The sequence below is a fragment of the Macrotis lagotis genome, chromosome X (genome assembly GCF_037893015.1).
Source record: "Macrotis lagotis isolate mMagLag1 chromosome X, bilby.v1.9.chrom.fasta, whole genome shotgun sequence".
In the NCBI taxonomy this organism is placed as follows: Eukaryota; Metazoa; Chordata; class Mammalia; order Peramelemorphia; family Peramelidae; genus Macrotis; species Macrotis lagotis.
The window spans coordinates 209,427,489-209,444,570 of NC_133666.1; the positions used below are offsets into that span (position 1 = coordinate 209,427,489).

Sequence of the window (17,082 nt, forward strand, 5' to 3'; positions counted from 1 at the left end):
ATCTCACATAAAGATGCATGCAGGCAGTTTTCAACATGGAGAGGAAAATGGGGAAGGCAGTACTTGAACTTGTATCTGAAGGGTTCAAAGAGGTTAGAACACACACACACACACACATGCACATGACGCACACACGCACACACACATACAATCTTTCTGTAAGACATCTTTCTTACAGAACAGTGAAGCAGGAATAGAAAGGATCAAAGAAAGGGAGGGGAAATAGGAGGTAATAAGAGAGGAGGGTGGCTTACAGGAGGAACTGGTAAAATATTGAGTGGGTCCAAGAACAAATCATAAAAACAATAAATAATTTCATTAAAGCGTAACAACAGTGGGATGACAACATGCCAAAATATATAGGATGCAGCCAAAGCAGCATTTCTCTATACACATATCAATAAAAGAGAGAGAGAAAAGGCAGATTAATGAATTGGGCATACAATTTAAAAAAAACCTAGAAAAAGAACAGATCAAAAATCCTCAATTATAAGCCAAAGTAGTACTCATGAAATTAAAGAGAGAATGATAAAATTATAAGTTTTTTTAATGGAATAATGAAGAAATATATATATTGAACTAAGTTGAATTGAAATCATCTTTTGACTCACTATGGAGTATACATTCCTATACTCTACAGTTTCATTAAAGCACCCATTGTACTACTACTACTACTACTACTACTACTACTTTCCTTGATGATTAATCATTCATTGCCTTAAATCTCTTTATTTGTACTTACTGTTACTTAACTTGACATCCTTTGTAACAGCTCTTATTTACTGAGCTTGATTTAATTTTCTTAGGGAAAGGATTGTGTCTTATATTTCCTTGAATGTAACACCTTCCTTCTCCACTAGCATAGCACTTTGTAGACTCTAAGTTTTTGCAAGGTAAATGGGGTTAAGTGGTTTGCCCAAGGCCACACAGCTAAGTAATTATTGTGTCTGAGGCCAGATTTGAACCCAGGTACTTCTGACTCCAGGGTCAGTGCTCTATCCATTACCCCACCTAGCTGCCCCTAGACTCTTTAAAATTTTTGGTTTTTTTGTTTTTGCAAGACAATGAGGTTAAGTGACATGCCCAAAGTCACACAGCTAGGCAACTATTAAATGTCTGAGGTCACATTTGAACTCAGGTCCTCCTGACTCCAGGGCGAGTGCTCTAACCACTGTACCACATAGCTGCCCCTACTTAGTAGACTCTTAACAATTAATTTGTTCATTTAAAATTATTTAATTTGTAGGGATTTTGTTTTATATTCTTTGGTTCAGTAGGAAAAAGCACCAATCTTAGAGCCAGGAGGACCTGAGTCCAAATGGAACCTTAGACCCTTTACACTGACTAGCTATGTGACTTTGGACAAGTCATTTAACCCTGATTGCCTTGCATGAAGGACCATCTCCAGTTGTTCTGATTAATATCTGGTTACTGGATCCAGATGATTCTGGAGGAGACTGTGAGACTGGTGATTTAGCACAGCTCCTCCCCCCTCACTGAAATCCAATTCTTGTGCTTGTCATGCAGCACCTCCCTGATGTCATAGTCTCCTTTGAGAATGAAGGACAAATGGCAGCACCAATAGCAACAGACCCCCAAAACAGAGGATATTAGTGATAATCTTGGCCCAGGGTTTGTTTAAAATCCAAAGGAAAATATGTTTAGTACTAATAGGATGAATATGCATTGACAGTATATATGTATCATGACCACAGAATGGAAGCATTATGTAAGCTTTTATGCAATTTGTAACGTAAGGAGATTTCATGGAATTTATAGTTCAGTCAACTGTAAACTGGTAAAACAAGAAAATGAAGGATATGTGTAGATTAAAGTTATAAAGTGACATTTTCATGATCTACACCCTGTACTTAAACCAAATTTCCTTTATTCCTTTAGAATTGTTCTGCTTTATAAAAGATAACAGAATATTTCTCTAATAACATTTAACATCTGTTTCTCTAGCTACAAAGCTCAAGGTGTTATGAAGGATGTTACTAATACCGTTATAGATTACATACGCCCAGGGCCTCGTCGTCTAGATTGGGACAGCTTAATAACTTCCCTGGATATTGTTGAGCAGTTTGAAGAGGTAAATCATTTCTCTAAGAAAGCATTGAATACATTTGTGTGTATGCTGCTCTAGGAGTCCTAAGTGACATTGGTAAAGTCTCATGGTAGAATCATGAGCATTCTCTTGAAGAAATCAGTCACTGAAATAAGAATTTTTGAGTTTACTTTTTCTGTAGCAAAACCATTTTAACAGGACACTATTACTTCTTCTTTTGAAAGTGGTCTAATGGTGGGAAGAAAATAGAATTTAAGAGTTACAAGACTTGAGTTCCACTTCTGTAATATTAAGAAAGTCACTTCTCTGGGCTTAAATTTTCTTCGTTAGAAAAAAAAAGAAAGGGTTGGAAGGAGACAATGGCTCTAGATCTAAAATTTTCTTTCATTTGTAACATGAACATTGTAAAAACAGCCTTCTTCTAGGGTCCATGTATATATGCAGAAGTCCCAATAACAATTAGTCCTTGAAATAAAATGCCAAAAGCACCTTAGCCAACTGAAAACTCTGCATGGTCAAGTTTTTTTTTTAAATTTATTTTTATTAAAGATATTATTTGAGTTTTACAATTCCCCCCCCCAATCTTACTTCCCTCCCCCCCCACCCCCCCATGGAAAGCAATCTGTCTTTACTTTGTTTCCATGTTGTACCTTGATCCAAATTGGGTGTGATGAGAGAGAAATCATATCCTTAAAGAAGAGACAAGAAGTCTAAGAGGTAACAAGATCAGACAATAAGATATCAGTTTTTTTTTCTAAATTAAAGGAAATAGTCCTTGAACTTTGTTCAAACTCCACAGTTCTTTATCTGGATACAGATGGTATTTTCCATTGCAGAAGCCCAAAGTTGTTCCCGATTGTTACACTGATGAAATGAGCAAGTCCTTCAAGGTTGATCATCACCCCCATGTTGCTCTTAGGGTGTACAGTGTTTTTCTGGTTCTGCTCATCTCACTCAGCATTAGTTCTGCATGATCATGTTTTGCAAAGGTGTAATTCCTTACGATGTTTGCTATTTTAGTCCAGAGTATTTGAGTAGGTGGTTTTTAACCTAAATATCTTTCAGCTGATGCTTCTTGCTCATTTTCTGTGGAACCCATGTATCCAGGTCAAGTTGGTACTATAATTAGAACAGAACTGATCAATTAGGATCACTTTGAGAAGAAGTTTGTCTCCAAGATTTGCTTGGAAAGTGTTGCCTCTGTAATGTTTTTCTAAAAGATTGATTTGTGAACTTTAACATGAATATTCTTCCCATGCTAGCCATTCATTCTACCCTCTTTCTTTCTTCCATCTTGTAGAATTGCTGTGTGGTGCGTTACACAACTGCTGGGCAGTTGTTGAACCTCATTGCACCAAGAGAATTTGTTGATTTCTCATATACAACACAATATGAAGAAGGGCTTTTGTCATGTGGTAAGAATTTTGAACCTATATTGCTTTGGATTAAAATTTAGTTCTTTATTAAATAAATATTCCTTTTTATACTCTCCATATTTTTTATCTTTTTAATTGTTGACATCAAAATTATTAAATATTAGGTAATGAGATGTGAGTGGTTGTTGAACTTTGATCAGTGTCATAAGGGCTTTTTTTGCTAATTTGGATTTTAGCACTCTTAAAGAAGGGGTTCCCTTTTATTTCAGTCTTCAAATTCTTGATAGAAAAATTTGTGTTAGTATTTGTAGTAGTCTAGTTCTTTTGTGGTTCTAAGCAATACTTTCCCTTTTAATCTTGGGAAACTGTTCCAAGTGAAATTCTTTGCATCCCAGAGGGTTTCATTCACAGAGACATTCATAATTAATACGTTTACAAAAGTTGGTGTTTTCAGATAAGTAGCTTCTTAAGTACCTTAGCCAATAGAGTAACCAGAAGTAACTTCTCAGCATCTAGTTTCCCTAGGCTGTTAAGGATTGGCTCAAAGGCTCCCTAGGAGTTAATAGGCAGTTTCATTTGCATTTTGCCACTTATGCTTCAAGTACTGACCTCCCTGGCTTCCTTTGAGTGCTAACTAAAATCCCATCTTTTACTAAAGCATTCCCCAACCCCTCTTAATTCTAGTGCTTTTTCTTTGTAAGTTATTTCCTATTTATTGTTTGTTTGCGTATTGTCTCCACCATTAGATTGTAAGCTCCATCAGAATGGGGACTGTCTTTTGTCTCTTTTTGTAACCCAGTACCTACCATAGTCCTTGGAATGTATGTTTATCCATTGATATAAACAACTAGAACTATTGGCGGTTAATTTTTCCAGTTTGTAAAATAGAAACAAAACTTAGGTAATACTCATATCCTTTGAATATAATGAATAGATGTAAATTATTGTTCTTAATAATGTTATTTTAAAATTGTTTTATAGGTACAAGTGTCCACTATGAAGAAGTGAGACCAAATTTAGTTCGTGGTTATAATCATCCCTGTGGTTGGTTTTGTGTCCCACTTAAAGACAATCTTGATCAAAGTATGTTGACAGGCTATATTCAGACAGATCTTCGAGGGATGCTTCCTCAGTCTGCAGTAGATACAGCCATGGCTAGCACCCTAGTAAACTTTTTTGGTGACCTCAGAAAAGCCATGAAGGCCTAGCTGAATATGAACCAAAATGCCATGAACTCATCATCATCCATTCCTCTTTCCTGTTTTATGATGTAAAAATCTTAGGCTACATTAGAATTTTGTTGTTCTGGATTATGATGCTTTCTTTTATTCCTAATGTTGATAGTTGGAACTTCTGTACTGCTTAAAACACAGAAAACTGGATTTCATCATCTTAAGGACTGACTAGTGTCTCAATGTGAATACAAACTTATTGACTTCTTAGGAATTATCAGAAGCACAAACTTCATGTTAGGATATTTCCAAAAACTTTAAGCAGTTTTTTAAATATGCTCCTTGTGTACAGAATAATTTGTTGTAGAGTTATGTATATATTCAAAATAATTTTCTGATCTTACTGTTAAATTCATGTTTTAATTCTTTCTATAATCATTTTGAAATTATTTTAGACTTAGATAAATTAGAGGAAACAATGACTTTTAAAATTCTTTTTCTGAAGTTTCATTCACTGTTGATTAATGTGCCAGTTAAGTATTGAAATGAAGAAAAGTAAAGGTTTCCCACAATTCACAGGTGATAAAAATAATTTCATTAGTTAGAATTCAAATATATTTCCATTTCAATAGTCAGCCATCATTCTTTTGTTAAGTACCTATGATACACTGACTTGAAATCTCTTCAAAAATATTTGAGGGTGTTTTGTAGGTCAAATTGGACTATGGAAAAGCTGTAACAAAAATCTACTTCAATTGTTGTGTGAGTATAGCAGATTTTACAGTAATAGCTGATGCCAGTGTAGAACACCAGTAATAGAATTTCCTATAAAGAAAGACATGCACTCTGTTTTATATTTGGAAATAAAACACACAGCTTCTTGTGGAGCATTCTAATTATGAATAGTAGCAATGCTATTATAGCATAACTTAAGCCATATCTGGAACAAAAGACTGGTGGTTTGCACTGTGAAAAGTCATGATTTGAATGACCCAAAATGAAAAGTTTTCTAGTTCTACTGATGTTGTATGTTGTCAATTAAGGGCTCCTTCTATGTGATTTACTTTTGTACTTTCATATTGGCTTAGGAAAAAACTTGAGAAAGGATGATGGTTTAAGTGTGAAATGTAGAGAATATAGATGAGTTCCAAGGAAGAAATGTGATGATTGTGAATATATTCTTACACATCCCCCTCACATATATAAACATATATATATATACAAAAAAAAACCCACATACAGACATTTTAAAATGGAGACTAGCTCCTCATAGTTATGATGGTGAACTGAAAGGATATTTAATTCTTGAAAGAAAATCTTAGTTCATATATTGGCCAGTGATTTGAGCCATGGAAGTACCAAGTAATTAATGTCTCTGGGCTCCTAATATACCTTTTCCCCTCCTTGCTTATCAGAAAAGAACAAGTTATAGCAGCTATTTAATTAAGAATATCTGTAGAATAGCTGTTGTTGGTAAATTGCATTTTCTAAAAGTAAAGGAAAACTATGTGTTAGCATTGTACTGTCAGGTTCTTTTGCTTATTGTCTTCTTTGCTTCTCTTCCCTTCATACTATGATATAATTCATCAATTGACGATTTCTAGCTCTTCAAGGATGAGATTTTCATTGGTTGAACATAACAAAAAAGTTTCTTCTTGAACAGATTGATCTCATTTCCAGATATACTAATGTCTCTTCTGCTCTCATTAATTCATATTTCTGGGATTCAGAATGATAAATGATTACTTCTCCAACTGTCTAATTTACTATTTCAACCTAGGTTAATGCTATTGCCTCCCCATGTAAAATCTTCAGAGAGCTACTGTATCATTGGTGGGTTGAAAAACAGTATATGCATTACTTAAAAGTTAAATTTGGCTTTAGGATTTCATGTTAGTTCATCTGGGCAGCCAGCTTAAATATGCCTGTCAAGTTAAACCAAAGATGGCCTAAACACTAGTATGGACCATGGATTTGTAATATTCAAGAAAACAAGCCAAAGATATATGTTGCTTAGAGAAAATGAGTACTTTACTTAAATTTATGAATTTTGTGGTGATAATATACTGAACTGTCAGACCTTGGTGACATTGTCACTATTTCAAAAGTTTATTTAAAATATGTGTAATTGTGACTGATTTAGATGTAAAATTGTGACGAATTTAATATTGTATTGTATTGATTGATTCATACTAGAAAGTAGCAAATATTTTGAAATTAGTTTTTTTTTCTAAAGAAGTATTCCAATCTTAGGTTGGGTTATTTTTAGTTAAATGGAACTTTGGAACTCTAGGAAGTAGATTGTTAACTGCTATCAATGAAAAGGAAATTATTTTTATGAGAAAATATCTTATTTTGGGGAATGATGAAATTTTGATACTGATGATTAAAGACACAAATAAGATATATTTTAATATATATATCAACACATGCATATGGTATACGTAAACACATTGTATATATACATCTGTTGATATGCAGTTTACTACTATTTGTAGGCAGTTTATGTTTAAAGAACATATCTTAAGGAATTTATGGTTCATTGCTATCAATAGTATATGACTTGTGAAATGTTTGATACAGGGCACAATTTGATGTAGGTGGCATTATTTTGATATTTTTCAGTTGCTTAACCTTTGAAAATTGATGCAGTGTTGGGGGAAATAACATTTTTAATATGCAGTATTATGCTGATATCATACTTTTCCATAATAGAAATTATGAGCATTAAGAATGTTGGAAACGGGCGGCTAGGTGGTGCAGTGAATAGGGCACCGGCCTTGGAGTCAGGAGTACCTGGGTTCAAATCCGACCTCAGACACTTAATAATTACCTAGCTGTGTGGCTTTGGGCAAGCCACTTAACCCCATTACCTTGAAAAAAAAATCTTAAAAAAAAAAAGAATGTTGGAAACTATCAGCAAAATTAATCGTCACTAAGAAATCATCTGTTTTACCTAAAATAGATGCAGAAAAAAGCTTTTAACAAAATAATCACCCATTCTTATTTAAAACCTTAGAGAGCATAGGAATAAAAGGATTAATATCTATCTAAAACCATCAGCAAACATTACCTGTAACAGAAATAAGCTAGTAAGCTTCCCATAAGATCAGAGTGATGCATGGCTGCCTATTAACACTCTTACTCAATATTGCCCTAGAAATGGTAGCTATAAGAAAAGAAAAGAAATCAAAGAATGGACAAATGAGGAAACAAAAGCTATTACTATAGATGATATAATGTTATACTTATAACAACTTTAGCAAAGTTTCTGAGTATCAAACCATATAGATCATCAGCATTTCTAGATATTAAACAAAATCCAGCAGAAAGATAGGGATAAATCCTATTTAAAATAACTGTAGAAAATATAAAATACTTGGGTCTTCCTGCCTAGACAAACATAGAAACTTGATGAACACAATTAAAAAAAACACACAAAGTCAGATCTAAACAAATCAAAAAAATAATAATTTCTTATGAGTAGGCTAAGCCAATGTAATATAAATGATAAATTTACCTAAATTAATCTAGTTTTTACCCTTCAAGCTACCAAAAATGTTATGTGAATTATAGTTATCACATGGTAATAAGATGACTTACCTGTACCAGGTCTCAGACTATATTATAAAGTGGTAATCATCAAAACAATATGGTACTAGTCAAGAAATAAGAACAGTGGAATAAAGTAGGTACATAATACACACAGTAAGAAATGTTCATTGTAATCTAGTGTTTGATAAACTCAAAGATCCAGATTTTTAGGGCAAAAACTCACTGACAAACTACTGGGAAAATGAAAACATGGCAGAAAATAGGTGCAGATCATCATCTCACACTATATAACAAAATGAAGTAAAAATGAGTAAATGATAAAGGGTGATACCACAAATAAATTAGGAAAGCATGGAATAGTTTTCCTATCATGTATGTGTAAGATAAGAATTTAGAATCAAACAAAATACAGAGAGCATTATGAAATATAAAAGGGATAATTTTGATTTTATAAAATTAAGCTTTTGTACAGACAAGATCAATGCAATCAAAATTGGAAGGAAAGCAGAAAATGGGAAAATTTTTTTACACCAAGTGTCATTGATAAAGAACTTATTTATCAAATATATAGAGAACTGAATTAAATTTATAAGAATCCAAGTCATCCCCCAACTGATTAATGGCCAAAGAATATGAAAACAGTTGTCAAAGAAATCAAATCTTAGGAAATGAAAAGTGCTCTAAGTCACTAGTGATTAGAGAAATGCAAATTAAAACAACTGAGATACCATCTTTTACCTGTCATTTGCAGTAAAAGAAAATGACAGAAATGGAAAATGATAAATATTGGAGAGGATGTTGAAATACTGGGACATTAATGTGATATTGGAATTGTAAACTGATGGAAACATGGAGAATAGTTTGGGACTATGCCAAAGGGCTGAAAAATAAGGTATATCCTTTGAGTCAGAAGTATTATTACTAGGTGTGTATCCAAAAGAGATAAAAAAAAAAAGGTGGGAATGGGAAAACCTATTTATATAAAAATATTTATTGCAGCTCTTTTTGCAGTGACTAAGAATTGGAAATTGAGAAGATGCCTATCAATTGGGGAAATGGCTGAACAAGTTGCAGTATATGATTGTGATGAAATATTTATTGTGCTATAAGAAATAATGAGTAAAATTTCATAAAAGTCTGGAAAGACTTACATGAATCGATACAGAGTGAATTGAGCAGAACCAGGAAAACTTTGTACATAGTAACAGCAAAATGTATGATGAACCCTGTTGACTTAGCTCTTTTCAGCAATACAATGATTCAAGACAATCTCAAAGGATTCAAGAAAAATGCTGTCTCTGGAGAAAGAACTGATGGCATCTGAATATAGATGGAAACATATTATTTTTTTACTTTGTTATTTTCAAGTTTTCTTCCACAAAATGACTAATATGAAAATGTTTTATATGATTGCACATGTGTAACTTATCAAGTTGCTTAGCATCTCAGGGAGGGGATGGGGATAGGGATAGGAGGTAGGGAAAGGAGGAAAGAATAGAGTTTGAAACTCAAAACTTTAAAAAAAACAAATGTTAAAAAATTGTTTTTACTTGTATTTGGGGGGAAAATAAAATTATTTAAGAATGTTGGAAAAGTCTTTTGTCCTCATCCATTAAAATGAGAATACAGTATTTCAGACTTTAAAGAACTACATAAATATTAGGTATTTAAAGTCTTCATATCTTTTATCTCACAGCTCATCAATGGTGGATCTATCAATATTAATAATTAAATTTTTTAAACTGAAAAGCATTTCTTTAAACAGATTGAATTAATATCCAAAAGGTACAAAATTTATAACTGAAATGACTTCAGGGAAGAATTTAAGATAATACACTTAAAGTAATTAGTTATGCATTGACCCTTTTCTATTTAGTAATACTCACTAATGCAGGTAAAAAGCTTTACAAGTCCATCAAAAGGAAACTAAAGCTTATTGAACCATTGTTAGAACATTCTACTGTTTCAACTTAATTTTTACATTTACTATCCAAGCAAAAACGTTCAACTGGGAAATCTTCATAGACCTGGGATTTTAGTCTACAACTAGTGCAGATTTACTCACATGTATTACCCTTTTTTGATATTTAACAAATTAATCTTTACTAGTTAGGGCCATTCCATGTTATCATTTATAAGCAATTGAAGGTTTTGGTAGCCTGTCATATCATTTACACACACCAGACACATAATAGGATTTCCAGTATAACATGGACATATAGTGAACATTTCCTTCTTTACCTTCACCTAGATCTACCTGTCTAAAAAGATTTTCCCCTTTTATTTATTTCTACCCTTCTTGCTAAAACTTTCTCATTGTCACCAAAGTCGGCATAAGCTTTATCTGAAACACTATTCTCTAAAGATAAGACATCACATTTCCTTATTTGAACTTCACAGGAACTCTACCATAAAAGAAAGGAAGGCACTCCCATTTTACTGATAAAACACTAGAGTTAGAATGATTTATTCATGGTCTCACAACTTGTCAGTGGCAGACTAGAAATCAGATACTTTAATGTAGTGGAACCTGAATGTAAAGAGAATTAAATGAAATGAAGAAGAGTTTGGAGTGCAAATTTCTTCAGTCATTTTATGATTAAATGAAAATATTGCATATCTGCATATCTGAAGAAAAAAATAGGTTTTATTAGAGCATTATAATTTCAGGGATTTGTATGTGAAATTGGGATTTTATTTAACTGATGAGAATGCCTTAATTTGAATTGATTCAGAAACATTAAGTTCCTACTATGTGACACATTGTGCTAAGTGCTGAATGAGGGAAGTGTATTTATTTTTGTCAATTCCCAAAGATTTTACCTGCCTCCCCTCACTTTCCTTCAAAAGAACAGATGAAACATAGTATGTATCAAGAACTCTTGTCCTGCCAAATATAACCAAACCAATTGGAGCCAAACAACCAGGGCTAAAGCTGTTAATATGGGCAAGCATCCTTTATGACTTCAACCTATTTTCATTGCCAGTAGTAATGACTTTGTTACACTGATTAAGGTACATGCTTTTGTTTCCTTTGGCTGTGGTTAGCTGTTAACAAAACAGGTCAGTTTTAGTGTCAATTTACTTCATATTTTGAGATACTGGGAGCACTGAGTAACTCCTCAGGTTTCCTCAATTTCTTATGCTTCATCTTTAAAAAAAAAATCCACACAGGTAACAAAGGCTTTTTCATCAAAAGATACATCCTGAAAACTATAATAAGATTAACAAAGTGTAAGAAATAAACATTGTCTCCTAATAATGAATCCTGTAGTTTTGATATTCACTGACATATGAATTTTTATTTGCTAAGATAAACAGGGGGATGATAAATGCATTCCAGATTAATTACAGTGATACAAAATAAATACTAAACCATCACTAGCGTTCCTAGACTTAAAATAATTTTGTTGTTTGGTTACAAATAATGGTACTAAAACCAGAGGGGCCCCAAATTTTTGTCTACCTTAAACCTGCTATTTTAAGAAATAATGATGTATTGACTTCCAGTCCTTTCCACCATTTTTTGGGGTTGGTCTAAGAAGAACCAGGAGAAATATGCTACAGTCTGTCTTTTGGATACATTTTATCTAGTTAAAACTCTGAAATTAATTGTAATAGATGTGGTGCCATTGATTTAAAGCTTCTAAAAACCAAGAAAGCCTTCTCTGGTGCCAGTGATGAGCACAGCATGCTATGCCAGAGGAAACAAAAGTATGTACCTTAATCAGTATAACAAAGTCATTACTATTGGCAATGAAGATAAATTGAAGTCATAAAGGATGCTTGCTCAGTATTAACAGCTTTGGCCCCAATTGGTTTGGTCATGTTTGGCAGGACAGAGAGTTCTTGATACATACTGTGTTTCCATCTGTTCTTTTGAGGGAAAGTGAGGGGAGGCAGGTAATTTTTATAGTTATGTGTAGATAGAATACTGCTCAAAGTCATTTTTGTATTTTAGGAAATGAACAAAGAATAAATGCTACTGCCATTAATATTAACAGCTGTGATTGCCTCCTTTTGAATATATGATGAAAATTGCAAAATGGGCAAACATGAGATTATTGGATTGGTTCTGATGAAACTCTGATTTGAAGATGTTTCATCTTGGTTGCTTTTGTGAGGTTTTACTTGGGTCCCTATCCCTTATATGTTATTAAATTATTAGCTCCTAGAAAGCTGAGATTACATTTTTTTGCCTTTCTTTGTATCCCTCTTGATTAGTACAACACCTAAGGGTACATAATGGGCACTTATAAATACTGTTTGATTTACTATTAAATGATATCAGTTGAAGGTAAGAGAGTCATTTCACTCATGTTCAACTTTTTGTGAATGTATTTGAGTATTCTTGGCAAAGATATGACTGACTTGCCATTTTCTTCTCTAGCTCATTTTATAGACAAGGAAACTAAGGTAACACAGGGTTGAGTTACTTATCCAGGGAAACTCAAATACTAAGTGTCTGAGACTGGATTTGAACCCATGAGACTAGATTTGAACTCATGTCTTCCTTATACATAGGCCTGGTGCTCTTTTTACTGGGCTACCTAACTGCCCTAATAGAGTATTAATTAACTACAAAAAGAAAGTCACCTGGACTAAAAACTAAGTCTATATAATTAACTATAAATACATAGACACATCTATGCTAAGTCCTCCTATAATATTTCTGTAATAATAGGCATATATGTATATAATATATATAGAATTATAAATGATGCATATACCTAGAATTTTATAGGTCATATATAGACATAATATGTACATATGGCATTGTGCTGTATAATATATATATATATATAGTGAATATAGTACTATAATTCTAGTATATATTATGAAATGAATTTTATATGATACATATATATGTATATATAGCAAATTATATATAGCTTTTAAGCTAGGTTTTTTCCTCTATTTTTCAGGGGGAAGCAGATCTTTCCCCCACCCCTGAAAATTCTTTTATATTTTCTCATTTTATTTACTGGAAAGAGGTGGCTTAGCAAAGTGGATAGAAAGTCAGTCTCAGAATTAAAACAATCTAGGCTTAAGGTTAGTTGTGATAGGTTGGACATATAATCATAGTCATATTACCTATTGTCCCAGGAAACTTTTAAACTATCACTTTAACTTTTCTGTGATAGAAAGTTCTTCTAATTCTGAAACTATGATACTATAAAATTGTAGAGGTACCAGTTTGAACTGGTTGATGAAGTTACTCATTGAAAGATACCTCAACCAATGAAATCAGTTCTGGGAAAGAAGGAAGGAAGGAAGAAAAAGCAAGGAAGGAAATAAAATAATTTTCCAGAAATCTTTGAAAGAATAATAATAATAATAGCATTAACAGTAACAGTAGGGGCGGCTAGGTGGCATAGTGGATAAAGCACCGGCCCTGGAGTCAGGAGTACCTGGGTTCAAATCCGGTCTCAGACACTTAATAATTACCTAGCTGTGTGGCCTTGGGCAAGCCACTTAACCCCATTTGCCTTACAAAAACCTTAAAAAAAAGCTAACAGTAATGATAATATAGCTAGTAGTAAAGGACAATAAAAGCTCATGTTTATATACATATATTACATATATTACATTTTATATATATATATATATATATATATATATTACATGTTTATATATTAATTGCACTCTTCACAACTCTCTGAGGTAGGTAATGAGATGATAGAATCCTAGAACAATTATGGTGACAGGGATCAATCTCAGAAGAAAGAAAATTATTCCAAATAATCTACATATCAAGTGTCAGACAAAAACCAATTAATCAAACATTTATTAAGCAACTACCACGTCACTTTGCTAAGCACTGGGATTTCAAAAAAGAACAAAGATGATTTTTGACCTAAAAGAACTTACAATCTGATGGGGGAACAATACATAAACAAATGTACAGCAACAAACATAAAGCAAGTTATCTTGAGAATAAGTAGGAAATAATAGGGAAGGCACTAAAATTAAGAGATGTTGGGGAAAGTTTCCAATGAAAGATGGGATTTTATTTGGGATTAATAGGAAACTTCCAGGAACAAGGGTAAGTCAGAGAAAATACCTAAAGCTGAGAGAGAAAGTATGTTTTGTTCATGAAGAGCCTGGAAACCAGTGTCACCATCAAAAAGTAGATGTTGTGGAATAAAGTTGAAGAAGACTGGAGGTCTAGGTTAGGAAGAGTTTTGAATGCCAAACAACATTTTTATATTTGATCCTGAAGGGAATAGGGAGCAACTATAGTCTATTGTCCATCTTCCATGGAGTAATGAAGTAATATGGTCAGACTTGAACCTCAGGAGAATCACTTCATTACTCCATGGAAGATGGTTGAGAGTGCAGAGAGTGAATCAAGTTGACCAACCAGCAGGCTATTGTAATAAACCAAGCAGGAGGTGCTTAGGACCTTCACTAATTGAATGGTGGTGTCAGAGAAGAGAATGATTAGAAGAGGAAATAATGAATTCTGTTTTGGACACTGATTTTAAAGATTTTTTTTTTCTGTATATCTGATCTGAGATGTCTGAAAAGCAGTTGGAGATGCCAGTTTGGTTGAGGTCAACAAAGAGGTTGAGGCAGAAAAAATACATCTAAGAATCATCAGAATAAAAATGGAAATTAAACATATAGAAGCTGATGAGATCACCAAGTCAAGTAATGGAGAAGAGAAGACCCAGGACAGAACTTGGAGGGGGACTTATGATTAGAGGGTATGATTTGAAAGAGGATCCAGCAAAGTAGATAGAGAGAAGAGAATATCAAGGATGAGAAACCAACAGTGTCAAAGGCTGCAGAGAGAGATCAAGGAGAATGAAATCACCATTGAATTTGGCAACTAAGAGATCATTGTACTTTGAAGAGAAATGTTTCAGTAGAATGATCAATTCAAAAGTTGGATTGCAAGGCAAACGGGGTTAAGTGGCTTGCCCAAGGCCACACAGCTAGGGAATTAATAAGTGTCTGAGACCAGATTTGAACCCAGGTACTCCTGACTCCAGGGCTGGTGCTTTATCCACTATGCCACCTAGCCACCCCTTTGGATTGTAAGGGTTTAAGAGGAGAATGAGACTGTAGCATTTAAAAAGTTTGAGAGACATCATTTCTGGGTAATTTAATCATTCTATTAATAAGCCTAGCATGTTATTAATAAAAGGTCAATGGCACTCTCAAATGCTAAAAAACCCTCATGGTGGGTGGGCTCACCTGAGATGTTCCTAAGGTGGCAATCAGTTCTGATTGGTTAACAATTAATGGGAGAATGAATCTTACAATGAGAGCTGAGCTGTGTTACAATGAGAGTCTTGAGGTTTGATACAATGAGCAACCAAATCTTGGTCAAAGAGACTTAACAAATTCCATATCATTTGTCTGGCAAAAGAAAGAATTCACATTTTCCCTGACATATTTGAGTAAAACAAAAAAAAAAATAGGGTTTAGCAAGGGAAGGTAGAGGGAAAGGTGAAAACAATATACCATGGTTAGAAAGGAGGATTTTGTAATTATTTTATATAGATACAGTACATTTGTGGGGATGGGGAAAAAAAGAATTCTAATTGATTTTTTTTTATTTTTCTCCATACTACTATTTCTGCTCTCTTAATCCCTTCCCAGTATTAATCAATCAGTCCTTTTCTCCTTATCTTAATCCCTTGGTAAACCAATTGAACTCTATAATGTATTCCTCTCTTGCATCATATTGCTGATTATGTTCAGCTAAATCTCAGCTTTGGATCACTCCCACAATTTGCTGCCTTAGCTCCTACACACATAGTATAGAAGGAAGATGGAGAAAATTAAGCCACTGTTCTGATTGAGTTCACTATAAATGTATATTACACAATCTCACTGGATCCTCACTGTTGTAAGCAATCCTTCTAAACTTTATTAATTTACTACTCCACTCTTCACAGTGGCTTTTTCAAACCTTTTCTTCCTCAAACCTCCCATGGCTCTCCACCTCCTACTGTCTCAGCTGAAAATGTCATTTGCAAAAAAAAAAAAAAAAATGGAGATCATTTACTGCAAGCTCCTCCTTCATTCTTCCTCATCTATCACTCAGATATCTTTTGCCAACTATCTCCTTCACACCTTGTCTCACATGATGAAGTAACCTTTTCCTTACCAAGGTGGATTTTTTTGGAAAAATTGACCCATTTTATTTAATTTTTAAAAAAATTTTAAAATTTAGAACAGGTCTCATTTCCTTTACCTTTGTCATTTGTCTACAATTCAGTTATATCGAAGCAAACATTTTCATAATGAGAAAAGTAATGACTGCCTCCTAAGCAGGAGCAGAAAATTAAACAGAAATACATGAACATGCAAGTTAAACAAAGACCCTTCAATAAGTCACAGCTCACCCATACAAACAAAATAAAAGGCTTGTTCATTTCACAGTTAGAAAGTTTAACATCTCCCTCAAGAGAGGCGGTATGAGTTTGCAATGGAAGTCCCAAAGTCTGGTCTTCAAAAGGGGTCTTTGCATGGTAGAGCATAAGCAGGAGCTTTTTAAAGATTAAAAACACGTTGGTTTTTGTTTTGTTGGCAGAGGTTCCTTTAGCAAGAGAAAGATAAAAGGGGAAAGAAGGTACCTAGAGGTGCTTGATTTTCAAAGTTTGACCTTGGGCAATAGGGTAATAATACTTAATAACACTCTTTTAGTGATCAATACTAGCAAAAAAATTATTTAAAAAATATTGTCAAATGTTTGCTTTCACCTCAGGCCAAAGTTTGTGAAACCCCAAACTCATACATACAATTAGAATTACAACTCTCCTAAAGGTTCCCAGAAGCTCCACACTCACCCTGGATTTCTTATTTCTTATATGGGTTAAGAAGCAAAGGCCACTATGACATTAGTGACCATTTTTTGTTAGCACCAGCTTAGCAGGGCTCCTCCACCTGCCCCGTG

The 17,082-nt window shown here is 33.6% G+C and overlaps 1 protein-coding gene across 1 annotated transcript; it reads left to right on the top strand.

Annotated features, from left to right (window-relative positions):
- Positions 1 to 600: 600 nt before the first annotated feature.
- Positions 601 to 12,946, top strand: STARD4 (StAR related lipid transfer domain containing 4). Its single transcript, XM_074204473.1, has 3 exons — positions 601 to 2,092; positions 3,369 to 3,483; positions 4,426 to 12,946. Exons 1-3 carry the CDS (start codon positions 1,985 to 1,987, stop codon positions 4,650 to 4,652), a joined length of 450 nt encoding a protein of 149 aa, XP_074060574.1. The 5' UTR covers positions 601 to 1,984; the 3' UTR covers positions 4,653 to 12,946.
- Positions 12,947 to 17,082: the final 4,136 nt, after the last annotated feature.